The sequence below is a fragment of the Microcebus murinus genome, chromosome X, assembly GCF_040939455.1.
Source record: "Microcebus murinus isolate Inina chromosome X, M.murinus_Inina_mat1.0, whole genome shotgun sequence".
Lineage (NCBI taxonomy): Eukaryota > Metazoa > Chordata > Mammalia > Primates > Cheirogaleidae > Microcebus > Microcebus murinus.
The window spans coordinates 36,714,530-36,739,394 of record NC_134136.1 but is presented as its reverse complement, the minus strand read 5'-3'; the positions used below and the strand labels follow the sequence as shown (position 1 = coordinate 36,739,394).

Below are 24,865 nucleotides of genomic sequence, written 5' to 3'. Positions count from 1 at the left end.
ATAAACAACAAAGGAAAATAGATAAATTGGACTTCATGAAAATGTAAAATGTGCATAAAAGGCCATTATCACAAAAGTGAAAAGACAACCTATAGAACGGGAGAAATAATTGCATATTATGTATTTATCTAGTGTTCAGGATGTACAAAGAACTCTTACAAGTCATCAACAAAAAGACAAACATCCCAAATTAAAAATTGGCAAAGGCCTTGAATAGATTTTTCCCCAAAGAAGATATGCAAATGGCCAACAAGCACACAAAAAGATGCTTAACATCATTAGTCATTAAGAAAATGGAAATCAAAACCACAATGAAGCACCATGCCATAAAAATTAGTATCATCCTAGTAAAAAAAATTAAAACTGATTTAAAAAAAAAAAACAGAAAATATGCAGTATTGCTGAGAATGTGGAGAAATTGGAACACTTATACACTGCTGAGGAGAATGTAAAATATTTCAGCCACCATGGAAAATAGGTTGGCAGTTCTATAAAAGCCTAAAGATAGAATTACCATATGACACCACCAAGGTATATACCCCTAAATATTAAAAACAGATACTCAAACAAATACATGTACACACACGTTCCTAGCAGCACTATTCACAACAGATAAAAGGTGGAAACAGCCCAGAAGTCCAACAATGGATGAACAAATGAACAAATAAAATGCATATCCATAAAATACAAAATTGAGCCATAAAAAGGAATGAAGTACTGATACACGATACAACGAAGATGGACTTTGAAAACATTATATTAAGTGAAAGAAGTCAGACACAAAAGGTCACATAATATATGATTCTGTTTACATGAAATATCTAGAATAGGTAAATCCATATAGACAGAATGCAGGTTGGTGGTTTCTAGGCAATAGGGGAGGGTAGAACGGGGAGAAAATACTTGAGTACTAGATTTTATTTTGGAGCAATAAAAATGTTTGGAATTAGATAGAAGTAGTGGTTGCACAATATGGTGAATGCACTAAATGCCACTGAATTGTTTACTTTTAAATGGCTAATTTCATATTATATGAATTTCATCTCAATAAATTAAAAAAATAAAACAGGACCCTTACCTCACACTGCATACAAAATAACAATAAATGTATCAAAAGCTAAAAGTATCAAACATCTAGAAGAAAACAGGCAAAATTTAAAATTTTAGTGTAAAGGATTCTTATACATGATGCTAAAAGCAATAAAGATAAATGAAAAAAGGATAAACTGGACTTCATTAAAATTTTGAAATTCAGCTAATTATTTTAATTACTATTTAATACTGTTAATAAAAAGAAAATACAACCCACAGAATGGGGAAAAACTGTGTATGTGTGGGTATAATATACAGGTGTAAGAATTTGCATTTAGAATATATAAAGAATTCTTACAATTGTAAGAAGAAAAGCATCCAACTATTTAAAAAACAGGCAAAGATTTGAGAAGACAAGTCCCAAAAGAAGATATCTGAATGGCCAATAATCACACAAAATATGCTCAACATCAGGAAAAGGCAAATTAAAATGGCAATGAGATATCATTTCATGCCCTTAGGATGGCTGTAATTAAAAAGATCCTATACACCGCTGTGGGATTAAATAGTACAAATACTTTGGCAAATATTTCAGCAGTTTCTTGGAAGGTTAAATACATGACACTTACATGGCTCAGCAATTCTATTCTTTTGCATTCACCCAAGGGAAATGAAAATTATATGTACAAGATGACTTGTATGCAAATATTCACAGTGACAGATAACAGATCAGTGGCTTCCAGGGTACACAGATAGAGTCAGATTTACCAGGAAGGAAAACCAAAAAACTTTTTCGGGTGATAAAAATAAATGTTCAATATCATGGGTGTACACATTTGTCAAAACTTATTAAATTGTATACTTAAAATGCCAATGTTATTGTATGTAAACTATACCTCAATAAAGTTGATTTTTAAAAGAATAGAAGGGATGGGATTCTGAATTGGGACCTGGACTTCTTCAGTAAGATTTCCCCAGGCAACTCCCATGAGGGACGACGCTTCACTGAGGTCCCTGTTTGCGCCAAGGAATGCGGAGGCAAAACATTGTTGGAATAGCTAAGTTATTCACTTGTTTCCTTAAATTTGCTAAATGGTATGCTGTATTTACTGAAATATTCTAAGTATTTATTTAAATTTCCTTTGGGTGAGAAGGAACCCTGAAATTAGTAGCAGTATAGCAAACATACAGTTAATATACATGCATATATATTTATACTGCAATTATTTAAATATTTAATTCAACCCAATAAATAGTTTAATAATTTCATTAAATATCTTAAAAGGTATCCTAGGAAATCAAACTGGGCAAAATAGTTTTAACAGTTCTTCCCTATAGCTACAGATAAACTTGCTTTCTTGTTTACACTATAGTTTTAATTTTCTCTTTACAACTACTTCCACTTCCCCATTTTCCTGTCTCTCTCAGGACCATTTCATCTCTAATCAGATAATGCTATTCTAGGGATTATATCTGCTTTTAATTTATCAAACATTGGTATATACACATAACTGACATGATGTCTAGCTAATACCTCTGGAAATAAACTAAAAACATGTTTCTAAGACATCTTTCCCTTCTGTGGTAAAACTCAAGAGATGAAGAAAACAGATCAGAAAGGAAAACAAATTACTAGGCCTAAGATAGAATTAAATTATATTGGAAAAGAACACTAAAGATCCTGTGGAAAATTACAATTATCATATATTAAACACTCTACGCCAGGAATTAAGACACTTTAGGACAACAATATTACCCTAATTATTAGGTGGAAGAGTCTCAACATAAATCAAGGTTGACATCAATGCCTGTGCTCTAATCTAAACCATTATAGTCTGGTGCCATAGTAACTATAGAGCTAGCTATTACAGGGGCTTTATACTGCCATAAAAAGAAAGGATCTGTCCTACCTATTGCCAAATAACACCAAAATTCTAAAGCACTCCATCTTTCCAATTATTCATCCTTTGGTGCCCAGGATAAACTCTCTGGCATTCTCTTCACCCCAGTAATAAAGTCCAGTCTAAATTCCAAAATCTGCTCTTCCTGATAATTTGTTATGAAAGAGTATTATGCTAAGGCAATAACGTGAAGCCAAATGTCCTCCCCCATTACACTTTGACTACCTAACAAAGAAATGACTAAGAGATGTGCAGAACCCTAAAAAAGGAAGGGCAACACATGCCTAATAGTATGCCACTCTCATTTCTCCCAACTGCATTCATCTATACCATCTTCCATATAGAATCAGAAAATCTACATCCTCTCAGCAATACAAACTCTATAAGCATATCTCCCTCCCTCAACAACCTCTCCTCCACCTTGGCTATGGAATCAATTCTCAAATACTCACTGAGGTTGACACAATTTTCTTCCTCAGGAGAGTTACACACTGCAGGAGACTGGTAATAAGAGATAATAAGAGTAAGAGGTAATATGACCCAATATTTTCAATTAATATTGAGAAACAGCATAAACTAGTAAAAACTTGATTTTATTAAGGCTTTGGAATAAATTATAGTACTTATAAGTAATTAAATGCTAAGACACTTTCTTGAAGTATTTATTAGAGTTACTATGCATTTTAAAAATCTTTAATATTGCCGGGCACGGTGGCTCACGCCTGTAATCCTAGCACTCTGGGAGGCTGAGGCGGGCGGATTGCTCGAGGTCAGGAGTTCGAAACCAGCCTGAGCAAGAGCGAGACCCCGTCTCTACTATAAATAGAAAGAAATTAATTGGCCAACTAATATATATATAAAATTAGCCGGGCATGGTGGCACATGCCTGTAGTCCCAGCTACTCGGGAGGCTGAGGCAGCAGGATTGCTTGAGCCCAGGAGTTTGAGGTTGCTATGAGCTAGGCTGACGCCATGGCACTCACTCTAGCCTGGGCAACAAAGTGAGACTCTGTCTCAAAAAAAAAAAAAAAAGAAAAGAAAAAAAAAATCTTTAATATTCCTATTTCAACTAGAAACATTAGATTAAAATTTAAAGGTTTAAAGTTCTTCTTTTTTTTACTAGGAAGGAATTTATATTTTATAGCAACTCTGTATCAATTTATCTAAAGATTTTTGATACATTAACAAGACCTTAAAATAAAATCATGGGTTTCATACATAGATTACACATTTCACCCCAAATATAAGTGGAAAAGAGGTATTCTTAAAATACCTCTTCTTAGTGTTGGTAAATGGAAAGTGGAAAGCTGTTTGTCACTCAGTGACAGGAAACAGAAGGATAATACATGTTATACTTTATATGAAACAGAGTACATACAAATTAAAAATGACTCCTCTTCATTGCATTCAATAACAGAATTATTACTGGCATTAGGTTTATTCTGGCAATCTCTGGAATTTTTACTTGGAAAAAAACACTGAAGTTCTACTTTAAGAAAGGTAAGTAAAAAAAAGTCTAAAATTTACCTGAAATATTTATTAAAATAATAAAACCCTGTTTTAGTTTTTTATTAATTCATCTAGCCTTCTTTTCCTATAATACAATGATGTCATAAAAATAACTAATTGTAAAATATGTTGTTAAATTGTTTAAATCCAAAAAATGTTGAAATATACAACCTTAAACTAATATTTAATATTTATAAAACATTTTTATTGTAAAAGTAATAGACATTTATTGTGGATAACTAAGAAAATTCATACAAGAAAAAATGACCCATAATCTCACCAGCAATATTTTATATTAGTATATAATATAAATCTTTTTCTAAAAATCTTTTATATAAATCTCTAAACCTTTTTCTCCCTTTAATTTTGAATGAACATTTGTCAGAGAGAAGTTTTATGTTAATATTTTAAAAACTCATGTTTATGCTGATGCTGCATTTTTAAGGACAATGGTAAGGAAAAGAGGTGAAATGTTAGGTTCCAGAGTATTCTACCCCAAAAGAACAAAGTTAGTGTTTGTACAAGTACATATTTTCATTAATTGTGATTTAATGAGAACTTATGTCTATGTTCTTATCTTTTGTAATACTTTCCCATTTTATCAATGTTTAAACCCACTAAAAATCTTTACAGAATTTTTAAGTACCATACAGTAAGTATACAAATGAAAAAGTAGATATGTAAACAAAACTAACAGATTATAATCTGAAATAATTTAATTCCTCTTACTTCTATTTTCAGTTGTTCCAAATTAAAATGGAAGCTGATTTTAAAACAAATACTATGTAATATAATCTTTACAATACCTCATGAAAATCGGAAAGACCTGATTTGAACCCACCTTTGTTTTTTAGTATATTACCAATTTCAAATTATAACAATTTAAACATCTAGGAAAAAGGATGCCTCCCTGTCCTTATCTGAGCATCAAGGTGTGGAGAAAAAAATGAGAATATGGGTATGAAAATATACTAGGATACAGATAGTTTATGCCCATGTTTTTCATATAAAGGTTGTCAATCTGCAAATTCAAAAGTGGCAGTCAAATTAATCAAGAAAATCCAAGTCCCTGAAGATGAACATCTTGTTCAGTCTCTAAAAAAGGTGACCTTTTTCAGTTTGATCTCACTTGTTATTTTATAAATTTGTCTATGTTTTTTTCCATTATATAGCATACGAAATGAAGGCATGAAGGCTGTGATAAGGTCTAATAAGCTTGTGCTATAATAAAAGGAAGTCTTTACTGCAACTGTGGAGAAAAATGAAATGCCTAAATAGGCTGTAAAATGTAAGCAGGCAGATAGAATTGAGAAAGGTTAGTGCTAAGAATGAATTTATTCACTGTTAAGCAAATTCCTATAACTTGAGTACATTTACTCTGAACAAAAAAATATTTTTAAATATTAAAGACCCAGGAACTCAGGTGACCATAAGAACTAGATGAAAAAAAGCTATTATTTCTCTTCTTCCAACATGTAATAAGTATATTTAGGGGGTGAAGAGAGTGAGGAATGAAGAAATCCATAACTTAGGGAGATTAATTTTGTCAGATTATTAAAACCTTTAACATACCGACATCTGAGAAAAATGTATAGCTTAATTTTTAAAATCACAATGTAAAAGAAATGACCCTTTTATTTTGAAACAAAGTAATGAAAATTAACATGAACTTAGAGGTATGGCAAATTGGCTTCTTTATAGCCAGCTAGGAAAACTACTCAGAAGGGATACTAAAGTTTAAATAAATTCTCCATATTTCAGAAGGCTTCCTGAAAGTAAATTAACTCAAATGAACTCAAAACGTATAAGGCCATTTCCCACAGGGTCAGGTTCAAGCATTAGTCTACACAGTTAAGTCAAAATGAAGTTAAGCTAGGAAAAGAGTCATTGCCATATCAAAACAAACCAAACTTTTTTTTCTAAAATATTTTTTATCAGTGGCTAAAGCTGAGACCTACATATAGTTTCATTTCTTGTTTCCTACAACAAAGAGAAAGAAAACAGTTAAATAAAGTAATAGGAAATAAAAACTATGATCCCAGTTTTCCTTTAAACTTTGCAGGCAAGATCAGAAATATTGCTGTCCTATAATTAAATGGATATTCTGGGTATGAGAAAATTAATCATAAAAACTTTACTTTTCATTAATCTAATGAAAGGCTGTCTACTAGAAGATGCAAGGCATATAAGAAGTATGAAATATGAAGTATGAAATATGATCACTGCTCTTGAGGAAACTCACACTATAGGTTTAACTATACAAGTAGATAGATATAAATATATGTTACAGATGACAATATCTAGTTTTAGAAGTCTGTTAAAAGGAAATAATCTGAAATGCAAAGACATGTTCAAAAATGTTCACAGCATTGTTATTTATAAATATCAAAAAATTAAATGCAGACTATGTTGGAATAATTGCTACTGGACTTGACCTTTTGCTATAAACAACTAGCAAACTGTACAAAATATGTGAAGCAAATTTTTTCAAACATTGGGAAAAGGCAGCAGAGGACTGTGGTCTCGACATTTACATTATACGTTCTCCTAAAGACCTAATTAATACAGTAAGATAAGGAAAAAAATAATATGCAGACTAGAAAGGAAGATGTAAATCTATCTTAATTCACATAAAATATAATCATGTAAGTAGTTAACTCTAAAGAATCCATAAAAGAGCTACTAGAAATAATTTAGCAAAATCACAGTGTACAGGTCAATAGAAAAAATCAATTGTATTTCTATACACTAACAATAAACAATTGAAAATAGAAAATAAAATACAATATCATTTATAACACTATTAAAATAAATAAATGCTTAGGGATAAATTTACCATGGGACATATAAGATCTATACACCACAAGTACAAAATATTGCTGAGATAAATTTAAGATCTTATTAAATGGAAAGATATGTCATGTTCATTTATCAGAACGCTGAATACTGGTAAGACATCAATATTCCCAAAAATGACCTATAGATTAAATATAATCTCACTCAAAATCCCAGGATTTTTATTTGTACAAATTGACAAGCTTACTGTAAAAATTAAATAGAAATTCAAAGAGAAGAGGAGGAAGAAGACCCCCAAAAATTTTAAAAAGAAAAACAAATTTGGAGAACTTCTACTACCTGATTTCAAGCCTTATCATAAAACTACAGTAATGAAGACATTATGGTATTGGCATAAGGATAGACATATAGATCAATGGAACAAATAAGAATCCAGAACAGACCCACACAATAGAGGTATCAAGGTAATTCATCCCTTGGGAAAACTATTCCAAGGAGAAGGGGTAGCTTTATCAATAAATGGTGCTAGAGCTAAACATAGGGAAAAAAATTTGAACCAGTACTCTTACGAAATGTCATAAACAAAATAACTTAATGGATGAAAAGCTAAAACTATAAAATACATTTAGAAGCAAATATGGAAGAAAATCTTGGTGACCTTGGGGTAGTCAAAGATTTCTTATAAAGAACACAGAAAGCCATACCATAAAAAAAGATAAACTGAACTGTGTCAGAATTCAACTTTTATTCTCTGAAAATTATAGCTAAGGAATGAGAAGGTAAGTCACCAAATGGGATAACTCACATGATGTGTATGTATCAAATGAAGATATTGTATTCAGAATGCATAAAGAGCTCTTACCACTTTATCATAAGAAAACAAAGAAGAAATGTCTGTACTAATGCACACAACATAGATGGATCTCAAATGTATTATGCTAAGAGAAAAAAACTATATTAAAAAGGTTACATACTGGATGATTCAATCTATATGACATCTATGAAAAAAGTAAAATTATAGGGTTATACTAGGAACTGTGTGTAGATGGAGGCGTTAATTATCAAGAGCAACATGAGGAAACATTTTGAGGTAATGGAACTGCTCTAAATCTTGATTATGGCAGTGGTTACAAGATTGTAAGCTTTTATCAAAACTCATAGAATAGTGTCCTGAAGATAGTGAATTTTACTGAATATAAATAAAAAGGTGACTGTAAGAAAACTACAATGACATATCAATATCAAGACATCAAAATAGCTAAAATGTAAAAGAGTGACAATATCAAATATAGGTGAGGAAGAGGAATAACTACAACTTTCATACATTGATGAAATGTACAATGGTACAACCACTCTGAAAAACAATTTGGCAGTTTCTTGTAAAGTTAAAAATAGACTTAGGATACAACCCAGCAATTCCATTCCTTGGTATTTACCCAAGAAAAATGAAAGCATATGTCTACACAAAGACTTGTTGACAAATGTTCATAGCAGAGGAAGTGGCAGAAAACCTTGAAGACACTTTTTTCCACTCTGACTCAGTACTGGGTACTTTTCCACTCCTACTCTTCTCCTTCTTCCTCCCACAAGTCCCTGGGTCCATAAAACTGCTGGAACCTTTTGTTCAGGGCTCCCTTGTCAGTGCAAAGACCCAGACCCCTAGGACTATGCTGATCCACCCTACCATGAGGAAAAATGTAACTGGAAGTGGGGAGAGTCCTCAGCACTTTCTCTGGTTTAGCTTCTTGTTTATACAATCACAGAAAGTGATTAAAGGCTTGACTGTTACTGTGATTTTGGCTTGTTGTCTTAATCAGCTACTCAGACATCTAGCAGCTCAGCTGAGCTTCTGACAATATGATTGTTTAAACAGATGCAAATTATTTTTGATGAAATTTAACATTCATTACTTAAAATTTTCAGCAAATAGGAATGAAAAAGAACTACCTCAATCTGTAAAGAATAACTATGGAAAACATACAGCTGCCATAATAGCAAAATACTGAATATCTCCTCAAAAGATATAGAGCAAAAAATGGATGTCATTACTTACCAGTTCTATTAAATTTATACTGGAGGTCCTAGCCAGTGCAATAAGGCAGCCAGTACAAAAAGACATAGAAATTGGAAATGAAACAGTATAACTCTCTTTATTTGCAGATGATATGATTGTATACATAGAAAATTCAAAGAAACTGGCATAACTACTAGAACTAAGGAACAAATTTAGCAATGCTGTTCTATATCTTGATCAGAGACTATACTTACACTACTGTATAATTCTGTCAAAATTCACAGAATGATGCATAAAATGGGTGAATTTACAGTATGTAAGTCATATCATAATAAAAAATTAGTATTTTAGAATAAAAAGATAAATATAAAAATGAATTACATATCTTAGCAACAACTAAAAATAACATTTTAAAAATGATACCATTTAGAATAGAAATAATCATATGCATAGGAAGAAATGTAACTACTGATATACATGACCTCTATGATGAATGTAATTAAAGAATACCTAAATTAATGGAGAGATGTACAGTGTTCATGGATTGAAAAAAAAACAATAATTTTAAGATTTCAATAGTTCCTAAATCGATCCATAGAATCGTTAAAATCCCTGTCGAAATCTCAAAGGGCTTTTTAGTAGAAATTGACTAAAATTTATATGGAATAGCCAATACAATCAATAGCTAGGACAATCTGGAAGAAATTTGAATGACTCATGCTACCAAAGTAACCTCAAAGTAATTAAGACAATGTGATATTGGCATAAGGATAGACAAACAGTTCCATAGAACAGACTAGTGAGTTACAACCTAGACCCGTACATATACCTTCAATTGATTTTCAATAAAGTCATCAAGGCAATCCAATGAAAAAAATGGATTTTTCTCTTCAATATACAGTACTGGAACAATTAGGTATTTATATAAGAACAAATGGACCTAAATACACTAAAAGCCCTGTCTTCACCACTATACAATTCATTCATGTAACAACAATAACTAAAACACTTGTACCCCCTAATTTATTGAAATAAAAAACTCTGAAACTATAAATATTCTAGAAGAAGACATACAATAATATCTTCATAAGCTTGGGATTTATAATTTTTTAGACAAAGACACAAAAGTCACTGAAAGAGAAGGGGTATAAGTGAGCTTTTTAGGGTAATGGAAATGTATCATATCTTGACTTGGATGGTGGTTACCAAAGTGTGTACAAAATAAAAAATATTTCAGCTGTTTACCAAAGATCAGTGGATATCACTTTATGTAAATTATATCCCAATAAAATACTTTTAAAATGCAAAAAAAAAAAATAAAAAGTCCATAGAAGCTTCACTTTAATAGTCACAAACTGGAAACAATCTAAATGCCTGTCAACAAAGTGTAGTATATCCCTACAATGGAATTCTACTGAACAAGAAAATAATGAACTACATACAGATAAATACTACAACATAGATGAATCTCAAAATAATTATGCTGACTGAAAGAAACCAGAATAAAGAAAATATACACATCATATGGTTTCATTTATATAAAACCCTAGAAAATTAAACTACTGTACAGAAAGCAGATCAGTGGTTACTTGGGGATGAGGTATGTGGGTAGGAAGGGAAGGATTATAAAGAGTCATGAAAATATTTTGGAGTAGTTTATATGTTCATCATCTTGAATGTTGTGATGGTTTCACAGGTAAATACATATGTCAGAACTCAAACTGTACATTTGAAATATATGCACTTTATTGTATGTCAGTTATAACTCAAAGTTGCTTTTAAATCACAGAGGCAGATTTGAGCTCAAAAAGAAAGGATTTGCTTTCTAACAACCAGAACAATAGAATCCTAGTTTTCAAAGAGACCTCACTGGTATGTTAGTAGACAAAGGAGCATCCATCCTCTATTTGAACACTTTTAGTAAAGGAACATTACTATTACTAATGAGATACTTATATTACTAAGTAGCAATTAATACAATTAATTGTTAGAAAATTCTTGCCATCCAGAGTTTCTGTAACTTAACCCATTAATTCTATGTCTTGCCATTTGGTGCTATCCAAATAAATCTATTCTTCCCCCAAATTCAACATCCATTCAACAACTAACTACAGAGAACTAACTATATATAAAAACTATCCTATACACTTTGGTGAATACAAAGATATGTAAGATAAGGATCCTGATTTCATGGATTTTCCAATTTAGTACATAAAATAACCATAACTTTAGCTCACTATCAGTATCTCTTCTGCCATGATTTGCACAGTGAGAATGTTTCTGACTTGGAAATTAGATTGAAGATGACAAGATAGATACATAAAATATAGTATCTCTTCTATTTGGTACTGTAACCATATCTACAGTTACATCACCAGTTTACCAATCCCTCAACCAATGTGGTATACTGGAGAGAGAACTAGAATAAGATTCGGAGAAGACAGCTTCCATCTCTGCCTCTGCAACTAACTAGCTACAACTCTCATTAATCACTTCACTTTCCTGTAAAATGATGGAGTTGGTCTCTGTAGAATAGTGGTTTTCAAACTTTTTAGTCTTAGGACCATTTACTCTCCTAAAAATTATTCAGGACCCCAATATGTGGGTTATATCTATCAATATATATCATATAAAACTTAAAACTGAGTTACATTCAAAATATTTATTCATTTTCAAGTGATAATAAACCAATTATTATTAACATACATATTTTTATGGAAAGTAATTATATTTTCCAAAACAAAAAATAGTGAGAAGAGATTGTTTTACATTTTTGGCAGAAATCTTTGTTTTGATAGAAGACAGTTGGATCCTCATATCTGCTTCTGCATTCATTCTGTTGCAACACACTGCTTTGGCTAAAATACATGAAAAAAAATCTGACTTTGTGCAGTTAAATAGTTGGAAAAGTGGGCAGTCAAATGTCCTTTTTAGACAATTGTGTATATTCTTCTTTGATACCATGCCAAACCTCTAAAAGTGGTAGACTCTTTAAAGTTAGTTGCAATGTAGAATTTGAAACTTTATCAACTAAATTTTTGTATTCAATTACATTAAAACTCATTGATCTACTTCGCCCTTTGAATGGATCTTTTCCCTATAAATGATTTTGTAGCATTATGCATTAATTGTTTGGAAAATATTAGTTCACTGAGATATGCAGAGCTTCCAAATATAAGCACATTTTATTATATAATATAAAATTCCTATCAATATAATTACTAACTGCATTAGAAAAGTCTAAGATTTGGGAAGCTGTTACACTCACAGTGGCAGATTCAAGTTTTCCAAAATTCTATTTCTCATTTGAAAAGCTAAAATTTTTCATTGGCCACAAATAGTGCCAGTAGTTTTCCTTGAAGTGATGGGTTCACTTTACTCATTTTCAAGAAAATGCCTGCCAAATACCCAAGTCTAAATGACCACAGTTTGTCTCAGTTGTTCCTTCAAGGAAATATGTGTTCCATGCAAAAATCAGCTAGTTCAGCCCACAACTCAAACAAATTGCACAAGTGCTTTTCCTAGAAACAGCTATCTTATTTCAGCATATGGAAGTGCTTTGTGTATACTTCCTATTTTGTCATACATAATGCTAAAAAGGTGTGCAATCAAGGGTTAAGATTTAATAAAATTAATGCCACATTGAGGACATTCTTAAGTAAAATTGGCTTTCCCCTACCCGAGAGTATGAAGAATACAACTACTAGGACAATTTGGTACACTGCACTAGTCGTTTTATCCACCATCATTGCAAATATTAACAAAGTGAAAAAAGGCAAAATATTATTCATATTTGCTATGGTCTGAGTATTTGTACCTCCCACACACACACACCAAATTTATATGTCTTAATACCCTAAACTGCAAGGTGACAGCAAGCATTAGGAGGTAGGGCCTTTGGGAGATTTTTATAATATAGGGGTGGAGCCCTTGTGAATGGGATTAGTGCCCTTGTAAAAGAGGCCCAAGAGAGATCCTTTGCCCCTTCCACTGTGTGAGGACACAGCAAGAAGGTGCCATCTATGGACCAGATAGCAGGCCCTTACCAGACACTGAATCTGCATTGAGCTTAGGCTTCCCAGCTTCCAGAACTATGAGACATAAATTTCTCTTATTTATATGCTGCACAGTCTAAGGTATTTTGTTATACCAGCCCAAATAGAATAAGACAATATTACTGTTAAAATAATCCTCATGTGTTCTCTGATAGGGTCTCAGGAACCCCAGGGGTCCACAGATCACACTTTGAGAATAACTAACCTAAAGTCTCTCTAGCTCTAAAACATCTATAATTATGTAGTCAACATCTTTCATTTGTATAAATCTACAAAACATTAGTTTCCCTATATAAGTAATATAGCTTAAATGTAACAAATACACAAAATTATCAAAAATCTTTTATATCATCAACTGATCCTGAGGAAAAACTCATGAGGTTGTGAAGCAGGAACTGTTTCTTTCTTTCTAAAGGAAAAAAAGAAATCTTGATTTTATTCAGATTTTTTCCACCCTTCAACTTTTCCAGGCAACACTATCTTTTGGCAGAGAGAGGTTATGCAGGTGACTGTGACTTGTCTAATTCTACCTGTATCATCCTATTCCACTTGCCAATGTTCTGGTGTAGGCATGAACATATAACACAATTCTAACCAATGATACATTAAAGATGTTTTCAGGGTGGAGGTGAGGGACTCCTGAGAAAGTTTTCATTGCTGATAAAAAGGGATACATACAAAAAGGTCATACTCTTTTTCTACTGAATATTGTGGTGTCTGCATGCAATTCCTGGAACTACAGCAGCTATCTTGAGAGTATGAGGGCTAATATGAGAGACCAGATTGGTAGGTAGAGTATGGAAGAATAGATATATGGAAAGAACTTGGGTCCTTAATGGTGTCATTATTTGGTCGAATTTGTTAACTTTGGAGACAATCTACCTCCAAACTTCTTGTTATGTGAGCCCAAAATTTTCTTTTTTAAGACAGTTGAATTAGTATTTTCTAGCATGTGCAAGAGAAAATAACCTCTGTGATATAAACAGGTACTATCATGCCGATCTTCCACATATAGAAACATTTTACTACATCAATTAGATTGTGAGATTATACACAGAGAAGGACTTCTCCTCCAGGTCCTGGGGCCTAAATATAGAATACACTAAATAATTTTTCAGTGGTTTTGCACTCTTAATACCACTTTCCCCCCCACCAAAGTTCCAGATGTCCTTTAATACTCAATTAATGTCATACATACTATAAGAAGTTTTGGAAGGAAATCAGCCAGTTCTCCTACATATAAGGAAGAGAATTATTTGACTGAATTATAAGATGATAAAAATACTTTAACAGAATTTCTTGGGATCCTATTTTATTACTCACTGTCAAAAACACAGTTCCACTAACCAGACTAGCACTTGCTTGTAAATGAGACTTAAGTTTCTCTACAAGTTAATAAATAAACCTGACATTTATATCAGATTTGATAAAATAAAAAATAAGCTAACATTTTAATTTATCAAAAGCCTGTTTCTTTTATAACATTTGCCTTTGGCTATCTTTCATTAGCAAGTAACAAGGGACTTAAGGTTCCCATTTCAACAGGGTAGCAAGAACCATCACAGACTACCCTTTTGGTTAAGAGCCAACAGAAGCTACTAAAGGAACAAAGGGCAGTTGGACCTGGACAGATTATGAAGGTAAATAAATCTAACCACTGATGCATAAAATGAGAATCTGGTTTGTTAAAATGAAAGGAGCCTATGTGTCAGATATCACACTAAAGATGTCTCTCCAAAAATTCTCAAGAATTACTGCTATTAAAAACAAATCTTTATAATAAAGATTTAGCTAAGTGGCTTGGTGGTTCATTTATAACGTTAATTAGAAAGAATATATTTTCACAAAAATTACTTCTGTTCTGTGGTTGCTATTGTCAGAAGGGGATGACATGAGAGAATGACTGCATTTTAAAAAGAAAATCATTAGAGGATAGAACAAATCAGCCAACCAACTGGCAATCAACTGAGCATCAATTCCATAGTCTCCGCAGTAGACAAGGAAAAAAAAATTAAGACTGTCTCACAGGCACTCTTATACACTACTGATAGAAATATAATTGGTAAAACCATTTTGGAAAGTAATTTGGCAAGAACAGATCCCTATCATTCAGAAGCTTAAAGTTCAGTTATTCAAACGCCACCTGGAAAAGCCATAATGCATAACAGTTTATGATTTTTCAGAGAAATACATTTGAATTGCACAAGTTACAAGGCTGGCAAAGAGGCAATAAAATCATTTAACTATTGACAAATGTTAGGAGAAAGTAAAGTGGGAATGGTTCAAATTGGGAGTGGTACAAAATGGATGGTGAATATCTTATTCCATATGTACTTACAAGTTTAATTTTCTAAAAAGAGGAGATAGGGGCTGTGGTATTATCACCCCAAAGTAGGAAAAACAAATTAGCAATTAAGGGAAGTTTCTACAGTATCACTAAGAGAGATGAAAGCTAGGTACAGTACTAGGGAAAGACACAGCCATTTAAGTGTAAACCTGATTGGCAGCTACAGGACAGGGGCTAGTGAGGGGGGCTGGGGAAAGAGGGCAGAAGGGACTCCCATTTTAGATGCATTCACAAAACTCCTGGGGGAGAGAGAATGTCAGTGTATTTAGAGTATGTTATACTCTTGTTATAGCTAGGAAGAGGCCTATAGACGAGGCATACACAGAGGGCAGGCTCCACCTTCTGTCCAGGGTAGAAAAGTAGGGGAATGCATGGTTCACAAAATTAAAATTTAGGCCCTTTAGGATCAATGGTCCAGGCAATTATGGTAAAGAGTACTAAAGGATGGGCCAGTGGTGACTCTATCTTTAGAAACAAGTCAAGAGACCAGCCACAGGAAGGGGTTAAAGAATGGGCAGTGGGAATTATTCAACTTTTCACCATGACTTTATCTTTCTCTATTATTCATCATGTATGAAATAGGGACTGAGAAAAATCTCATGAGAAGGTTTTAGAGCTTTGGTTCAAATATTGGCCCAATCATGTATTAACTGCATGATGTTAGGCAAGTTATTTAACCCATGTAGGCCTCTAATTCCTTGTATATAAAAAATGGAAATAGTATTATCTACCTAACAGGGTGTAACACAGTAACCATTAAAAAAAGTTATCAGAATGTATTTCTTGATATAGCCTTTCTAAATATCAGGGTCTACTGTATGTATCAAAGGCTTAAAAAATACTGGTAGCCTTTACTCCATTAATTCCCTATGAAAGAGGCAATAACTATAAAACAATAAAAAATATGGAATAAGAAATGTCCATAGTAGCACTTCTTACAATAACTAAAAATATCTTGAAATTTTAAAATATATTCTACAAAAGTGAACAGGTAAGTACATTTTGGTATATATAAAGATAAATTGCATATAATAATTTAAAAATAGTTTTAAAATTAAGAATTTTAATAAAATACTAAAATACTTGATAAGTGAATATTAAGATATAAAACTGCATATAGGGGCCAGGCACAGCAGTTCACGACTATAATCCCAGCACTTTAGATGGCCAAGGTGAGAGTATCACAAGACCAGCCAGGGCAACATAGCAAGACCCTGTCTTCACAAAAAATAATAAAAAATAAATTAGCCAGGTGTAGTGGTGAACACCTGTAGTCCAAGATACTCAGGAGGCAGTGGCAGGAGGATTGTTTAAGCCAAGGATTTTGAGGTTACAGCAAGCTATCATCATGCCACTGCACTCCAGCCTGGGCAACAAGTGAGATCCTATCTCTCTTTCCTTTTTTTTAACTCTATGTAGAATGATCCCAGATTATTTTTTTTTATTTTAACCAATTTATTTATTTGTTTGTTTGTTTGTTTTTTAGAGACAGGGTCTCTCTCTGTCACCCAGGGTGGAGTACAGTGGCGTGATAACAGCTCTCTGCAACCTTGAACTCTTGGGCTCAAGCGATCCTCATGCCTTAGCTTCCTGAGTAGCTATGACTGCAGGTGTGGGCCACTACACTAGGCTAATTTTTTTATTTTTTGTAGAGACGAGGTCTTGCTATGTTGCCCAGGCTGGTTTCAAACTCCTGGCCTGAAGTGATCCCCTGGCTTAAAAAAGTGCTAGGATTATAGGCATGAACCACCATGCTTGGCCTAACCAATTTATTTATAAAAACAGGCTAGATACATAGGAAGGAAAACCATCAAAACAATAATAGGGATTATTTCTGTGCTGCTGGTAAAACAACAGACAGATTTTTATTTTCTTCTTCTTCTATTTTAAAGAGTTTATTGAAGCACAAAGTATAAGTACAGCCATCGGGAAGCACAGATTGGAGAGAATGGAAGTCAATGTTCCAAAGTGTAGTTGTTTAGGATGCTTTGAATAGACAAAAATTAGGGAAGCTTAACAGAATTTCATCATCTTTCTATATAAGTCTTAATGCATAGTTACAATGATTTGATTAATCTTTAGTATAGGATGTTATTAATACATATACATATCTTACTCCAAAGAAAAAAACACTTCAATTTATTTTCTTAATAATTTTCTATATTATTCAGGTTTCTGACACTGAGCATGTGTTACTTTTGTTACCAGACAAAATCAATATGTAAATTGTTTAAATGAATAAACAAATACAAAGTTATTGACTCCAAAAAGTCTATAATTGAATAGGGAGAACAGATACAAATCCCATGAAACAAAATGCTTATAAAACCAAATATACATAGATACTAAACTGGGAGAGGCTAAATATTAAAAATGATCAAAGAAGGGTATAATCAGCAGTTGATATGATAGTAAATAAAAGTTCCACAGGAATATTCATCTATTCTCACTAGCATGTAAGCTCTATGAAGGCAGGAACCTTGTCTTACTCAGTTTTAGTCCTAGTTTCTAGCACAAAATTATGTTGTATGCAGCACACCTCCAATGAGGGGAGAAATAGAACAATATAAATAAAATTCTTGAGTACTCAGGAGTTGCTACATAAATATCTGTTGAATGAATGTAAATATTATGCTGGAATTGTGCAAAGAGTTGGATCCATAGAATTCTAACCAAGACAGAGGGCCAAAATATGTATGTAGTGCTCAAGAGACCGCGGGAAAGCTCACCTAAGCTAGAATGGAGGGAGTATATCACAAACTGTACTGAAAGATAAGTCTGGATAAGGGGAAAGATCATGAAAGGCCTTGAAAATAAGGCAGAGAATATGAGAGTTAATGCAGTAAGAAATGGTAAGTCAATAAATCATTTATAATGACAATAATTAAATATGAAATTTACTGAGCATTTATTATGTATGAAGTATTATTCTAAATGTTTTAAATAACTTTTCTCATTTTATCCTCAAAACAATCTGTGAGATAGGTACTATTGCCTCCCTTTTGCCAATGAAGAAATAAAGGCTCAAGTTACTACTTTACTGAAAGTCACATATCTCTCAGTCAGGTTCCAGGTCTAACTTGAGAGGCCAATCTTTTAAAGACTCTATCTATACGACCTCTACAGGCTGGGAGCGATGGCTCACACCTGTAATCCTAGCACTCTGGGAGGCCAAGGCGGGAGGATCGCTCAAGATCAGGAGTTCAAGACTAGCCTGAGCAAGAGCAAGACCCTGTCTCTACTAAAAATAAAAAGAAATTAGCCAGACAACTAAAAATATATAGAAAAAATTAGCCAGGCAAGGTGGTGCATGCCTATAGTCCCAGCTACTTGGGAGGCTGAGGCAGGAGGATTGCTTAAGCCCAGTAGTTTGAGGTTGCTATGAGCTAGGTTGACATCATGGCACTCTAGCCCGGGCAACAGAGCAAGACTCTGTCTCAAAAAAAAAAAAAAAAAAAAAAAGACCTTTGCAAAGCCCACAAAACACATCTGAGGAGATAGAACCAGAAAACAGTGAGGTCTCACTACATCAAAGATATGTGTTTATTCTGTGACCTTGGACTAGAATCAGAGGTACTATTATGAATTCACAGTTCTTAACATATATATAAAGAGAGATTGTAAGGAACTGATAGAGAAGTGGGTATGTGTCCATGTATATACACATATATTTCCTAGTTCTGTCTGCTGAGAGGGCCTACTGACACCCCCAGTAGCAATGAGCATGCCAAGCACCCAGATCTTGGTTTCTAAATACCATTCTCCCACACAAAGAATCAGAGCTCCTTGGAGAAATGGTTGATTCCAGGGTTGGGGCAAAGAAAGAAGAAAATGAATCTAGAACATTTCATGGTACCAAAGAGTAAAAGGGTGCTCAAAAAGTGATGGAGACATGTTGAAAGGAGACAGGAGCCAGTTTGAAGGGGCTCCTGTTGGCCAAATCTGGGTAATTTCAGCAAAGCAAATAGTAATAAAATAGTTATAAATCATTATAACCCATAGCGTAAAATGAATATCCATTAAGTCCATACTATTATAAACAAACAGCTGAATAAACAAATACATAAACAAATAGTAGAGAAAGAAAAGTTCATTATTATAGTAGAATTCAATCAATTAATAAATGTAGAAAAGCACTGAAAATTGAAATCACCTTTTGGCAAATGTCACAATGATAATTTTTCAGGCCAAAATCACCAACAGATGCTAAAATTAGGGGACAAAAGTATGATGAGAAACAGGATATTTATTTATTCTGGGATGAGGCCAGAAAAGAAACAAAAAAGAAAAAGAAACAGGATATTGACACTGTCTCACAATAATGTCCTACATAGTCTCACAAGATCTGCTCACTTTGTAAATTGCAAAAGGAAAAAATAGTGACTTTACAGTAGATAAACCTAGCAGACAGCGTCTTAACCAAGTTATCAAGGTTAGCTGAAGGTAAAGAGTCTCAGGTCTTACATATACAGATTTCAAAAGCCAAATTAAAATCCAGAAAAAAAATATACAAACTCTTACACAGTCAAAGGACATATACATATATGCACAAGACTAAAGATATATAGATAGCTGAGTGAATAAAAATGGATATCATGGCTAGGTAAATTGGTAAAAACAATAAAACTGAATTGAGCATTTTAAGCAAAATGTGCCACGATACATACATACCCCACTTTTGCACAATAGATATGTTCCTGAAAACTTTGGTGTATTCAATATAAATGTGGAAACGGAGTAATTAAAGAATCACATGGCAAATCTTTCTTCAAAACAAGTCATCTACACAAATTATAGTTGTTTTTTAAATCTAACTTTTTACATATTGTGATTGCATAAAATCACACAACCTGCAACAGCAATTGCTTTTAGATTGCGATAATTTAAAAATCATTGCACTCTATATAGATATAGAGACCAAACTCTGATCTTTTTATTCTAAGGCCAAAGTTCCTTCCATTATACCATGCTGCTTCTCCTAACATAAGCATAAAGAGATGTATTATCATTTCCATTTCGCCTCCTGTATCCAAAAAAAAAAATAGTAGCAGAGATCCAAATCCTCTGAACGCCAAATAAATTTATATAGATCACATACAAAGGAGGCAGTATGGGAGAGTTGTTAAGGGCAAAGAATCTGGAGTCAAACTGTCTGGATTCAAATTTTTCATCTCCACAACTACCTATGTGATTTCTGGTAAGTTACTTAACCTCTACGATTTGTAGTTTTTATTTGCAAAGTGGGGATAATAACAGTATATACTTCATAAGTCTGTTGTGAAGATTAAATATGTTAATATGTATTATTATATTAGCACAGTGCCTTACACATAGCAGACACTCAGAAAATGTAAACTATAATGATAAATTATGGCAATGATGGCACATTCTTCCTATGGAGCAAGATAATTCATAGAAGAAGAAATGTTTCATGGCTGCAAACCACACTGCTGCTCTTGAATTCTTGCCGCTGGTCACAAGGGAGATAGTTCCAATTTAGGAGAAATCTATCTACTCTACTACATCAAAAACAACTTGCTACATTTGTACAGTGGTAGTATAATTTTACATAATATACATATCCATAAATCTAAGTGCATATCTTACTGACAGTGAGCCAGTAAAGGTATAATCATCTTTACATAAAAAATACATTATTTTTATCACCAGAAATGACCTTTCCAACCTAAAACTGTCTTTTTCTCTTATTACCAACCTTTTGGCATAGAGGTTACTTTTTTCCACCTAATGAACACTCTATCTAAAAAATCTTCCACATGTTTGTGATATCTCAATTTGGCATGGCTTCAGAGATAACAAAATCATTTATTTATGAAAAAGTAAGGCAATTTAAGTATCAACACTCTTCCTAGTATAAAAGTCCCAATGTTAGACTACTTCAGTCAATAACCAGCTCTACTACCATGCAGTTTTACTCTGGAAAAGCTTAACCAATATCCCCAGCACTAGTATTAAGAGCAGATACCATTCATATTTTTGAGATGATCAAAATATTCATCTAACTAGAATACTGATGTGTGAAGCAGGAAAAACAAACCCCTGGTTTCAACAGAGGCACAATCTGATAGGAAAATGGGATGCAAAGTGTTCTTAAAAAATTATATATGAGGTAACAGGAAAAATCTATAATTACTTCATAAACATTCAGTCATTAAAGAATCCAAGAAAACAAGCTTGCTCTCAAGTTTTGTCAATAATAAAGAAATCTCACTTTAATATAAATTGATGCATAGTGTTGCTATACATTCCTGCATAACTGTTATCTGGTGTACATTTATTAACAGCAGTGTCAAAAAAAGAAATAGTTAATCAAACATCCACAAAATCTTTGCCCCTGGGCCAAATGCCATAAGAAGTAGGCACCAAAAGGATGTTTTTTAAAATGAACTATTTTCAACAGCATAACTGTAGCTTTATTCAGTGGTCTGTAACCCTATTAACTGGTTAAACTTTACCCCATTAAGATGCTCTGCATCAAAAAAGTAATTTAAAATCATTTATCTACTGTGATGGAGAAAAATTATGACATTCATAATTAAAAATATTTGTTATGCATGGTTTTTCAGCAGATTCGCTATCATAATTATGTTATTCTTAGAGTAACATGAAAGTTAGTTTTCATACCTTGAGTATCCACTTTCTGAAGGCTAAAAAGAGGGCAACCAAGGCACACTGAGTGCTTTAGGGAAGCTAGGCAGCTAACTTAAAAGTGGACCCAGATAAACTATAACCTAGCAGCTGCTTATAAAGTATTGATAGTCACTCAACCATGTGAAGGCCTAAGCCATGATCTCATATTAAAATGTTTTAAAAACCATTCATAAAAATAAAATAAAAACCATCCATTATAATCATCCAAATACAATATTTAAATAATTTGTCACACACTTTTTTTTAGAGGTTATGTGAAGTTAAAGATGATGGGCTTCAGGCTGGAGAACATTTTCTCTGGCAAAGCCATTCATTCCTTTACATTTACCTCCCATCCCCAGTAGGATAGTGGGTGGGACTACCTAGTTACCCTTCTAGGAGATATATTGGGGTTTAATTCTACATTCCTAAAACTGAATGGAACTTTCTGCTCTGTCATTTCATTTGTACATCCTCCCTCACACTCCTTTAAATTAGAACACTGATTCTCCTTTGAAAAAAGAGAATTATTTTCCTTTAAATGGGTAATGGACAATTTCTCAATTTGTTTAGGTCCCTTGGTGAGTTTTTTTAAAACAGTAAACAAACAAAAACCCATAACTTAAAAAAAAAAAAAAGACCTGAAGCCCGAGGCTATCAGTCTTTACCTCACTCCTCTTGGTATGTTACCTTAGCATTTGTAACAAGGATGTCAAAAAAAGAAAGCAGGTCAGTGGCTTTACTGACCTGAGGTGGGGGTAGGTTCATGTGGCTTAAGGAAACAGCAAAAGGGAAGAACTTCATGGGGGCGGGGGTTAACACTTTGATAGAAGCTGAATTTTAGAAGAGCCAAAATATTAAACTATAGACAAAGTTTAAAGAGTGCGTGGGCTGGGTACAAGCAGTGAAAAGGTTGGCCGGCAGGCAGGGAAACACCCGAGGGCGGAGAGTAGGGAGGAAAAGTTTTAAATACCCACCAGAGCCTAATGAGCCATTAATAGGCGTCCCCCACCCCAGGCTTTGCTCTTGCACCCAGAACAACTAGTTGCAGGGAAGCAAGCAGCCCTATTTTTAAACACTTCAAAACCTTTCCCTTGGACTTCAGAAGGCTTGAGTTACCCGCGTTGTAAATAATGTTTCTTTCTAAATAAGTGAAAGCAAATTTGAATTCCCTAGCCAAGGCCAACGAGAAAGGAAGGTAAAGGGACCCCAGAAAAGTGATTTCAGAGTAAAGTGCGGTGATGGGCGGGGGAAGGAGGACTTACCGCAGCCTCTGCAGGCTGCCCCCAAAGACTCAGGGCCAGTAAGAACAAGCCGGCAGCCAGGCTGACTCCAAGCAGTTTCATTCTTCTCCAGCTCCCGCAGTTCCTTCAGCACCCGCACGAAATTCCCGGCTGGCTCTGACCAATTGACATATCTTGAGGGTTTATAGGGAGAGAGTTAGAGCCGGAGAGAAAGAGTGAGAGTGTCCCAATTGTGCCAGTCGACTTGGATGAGGAGAGAGCAGCTTTTTAAGAGTGGAAGGGGAAAAAAAAAAAAGGTATTCTTCTCTCCCCCCTCCCCTCCCCAAAGCCGATCTCTCGGGAGCACTTTTGCCTTCTGTCCAGACTTGCAAACTTTTTCCTCACTCAAGTCCTACAGATCTACTTTCCTCCCTCTCTTCCCCCCGCACCGCCCCCCCTCCCCACCAGCACAGGGGAATTTGAGTATCACTCCGCCACAGCTTTAGACTGCACCAGCAACCTGCGAGGGAGTGACGCCCAGTTATTTGGAGGAGGGAAACTTCCAGACCAGTTGACTGAGCACCATGAGTCCAACCGGGAAGCTTTGCTATTCGTTCATTTGCACCTTCCGTCGATACTACTCTTCCCGGCCCAGTCCCACTCTCATTGGTGTGAGCACCAAAGCCAATTACAAATAGACCTGAGCTGGGACTATTTTTTTAGCGGATGGATCTCAGAGGGGGCGTGCTTTTTATTGTTAATCATTAGAAACAAATTTTGGTCGCTGTTCTCTGGCCTGCAGGTCGTCTTTGCCTTCCAACTGCTCACAGGAAAGAGTGTTTCTACATACAAAGAGGAGATGTGAAAATATTGGAAATATATAATTAAATATATGCTTATAAATGAAGAAGTAAGAAAAATATATATGTGTGTGAATAGTTTGTGCATGTTATGTACATACAAGATTTGGGAGCATTCAGTAAGTATTAGTAATCATTATATGGTTGAATGTTATTGTAATACAGTTATGTCTTTTTATTTAGTTACATTGAATGCCATAATTAATATTTACCTCCTATATTGAGCTGACATAAAAGGTATTGACTCTCATTGTTGTGTTTCTGAAGAATTTAGGGCAAGGAATTAAATAACTTGAGTGCAATTTTCCTTAGAATTAACACAAACACCTAATTGGAAATATTTAATTGGATTTAATAGTTGAATTGATGTCTCCCGAATAAAGTTGACTTGAACATTACTTTGATAATTCTAATATATACATTTTTTAAAGTACCAAAAGGCCAAGAAAATATTTCACGTGGACTCCTTGAAGGGTCT

At 33.8% G+C, this 24,865-nt stretch overlaps 1 protein-coding gene across 1 annotated transcript in view; it reads right to left on the bottom strand.

The window, feature by feature from the left end:
• COL4A5 (collagen type IV alpha 5 chain) overlaps positions 1–23,952 on the bottom strand; it is a 223,403-nt gene extending 199,451 nt beyond the window's left edge. Inside the window, exon 1 of the mRNA XM_012750437.2 lies at positions 23,570–23,952. Within this exon, the coding sequence (XP_012605891.1) occupies positions 23,570–23,650 (81 nt within the window). The 5' untranslated portion in view covers positions 23,651–23,952. The remainder of the gene's footprint in view (positions 1–23,569) is intronic.
• Positions 23,953–24,865: the final 913 nt, after the last annotated feature.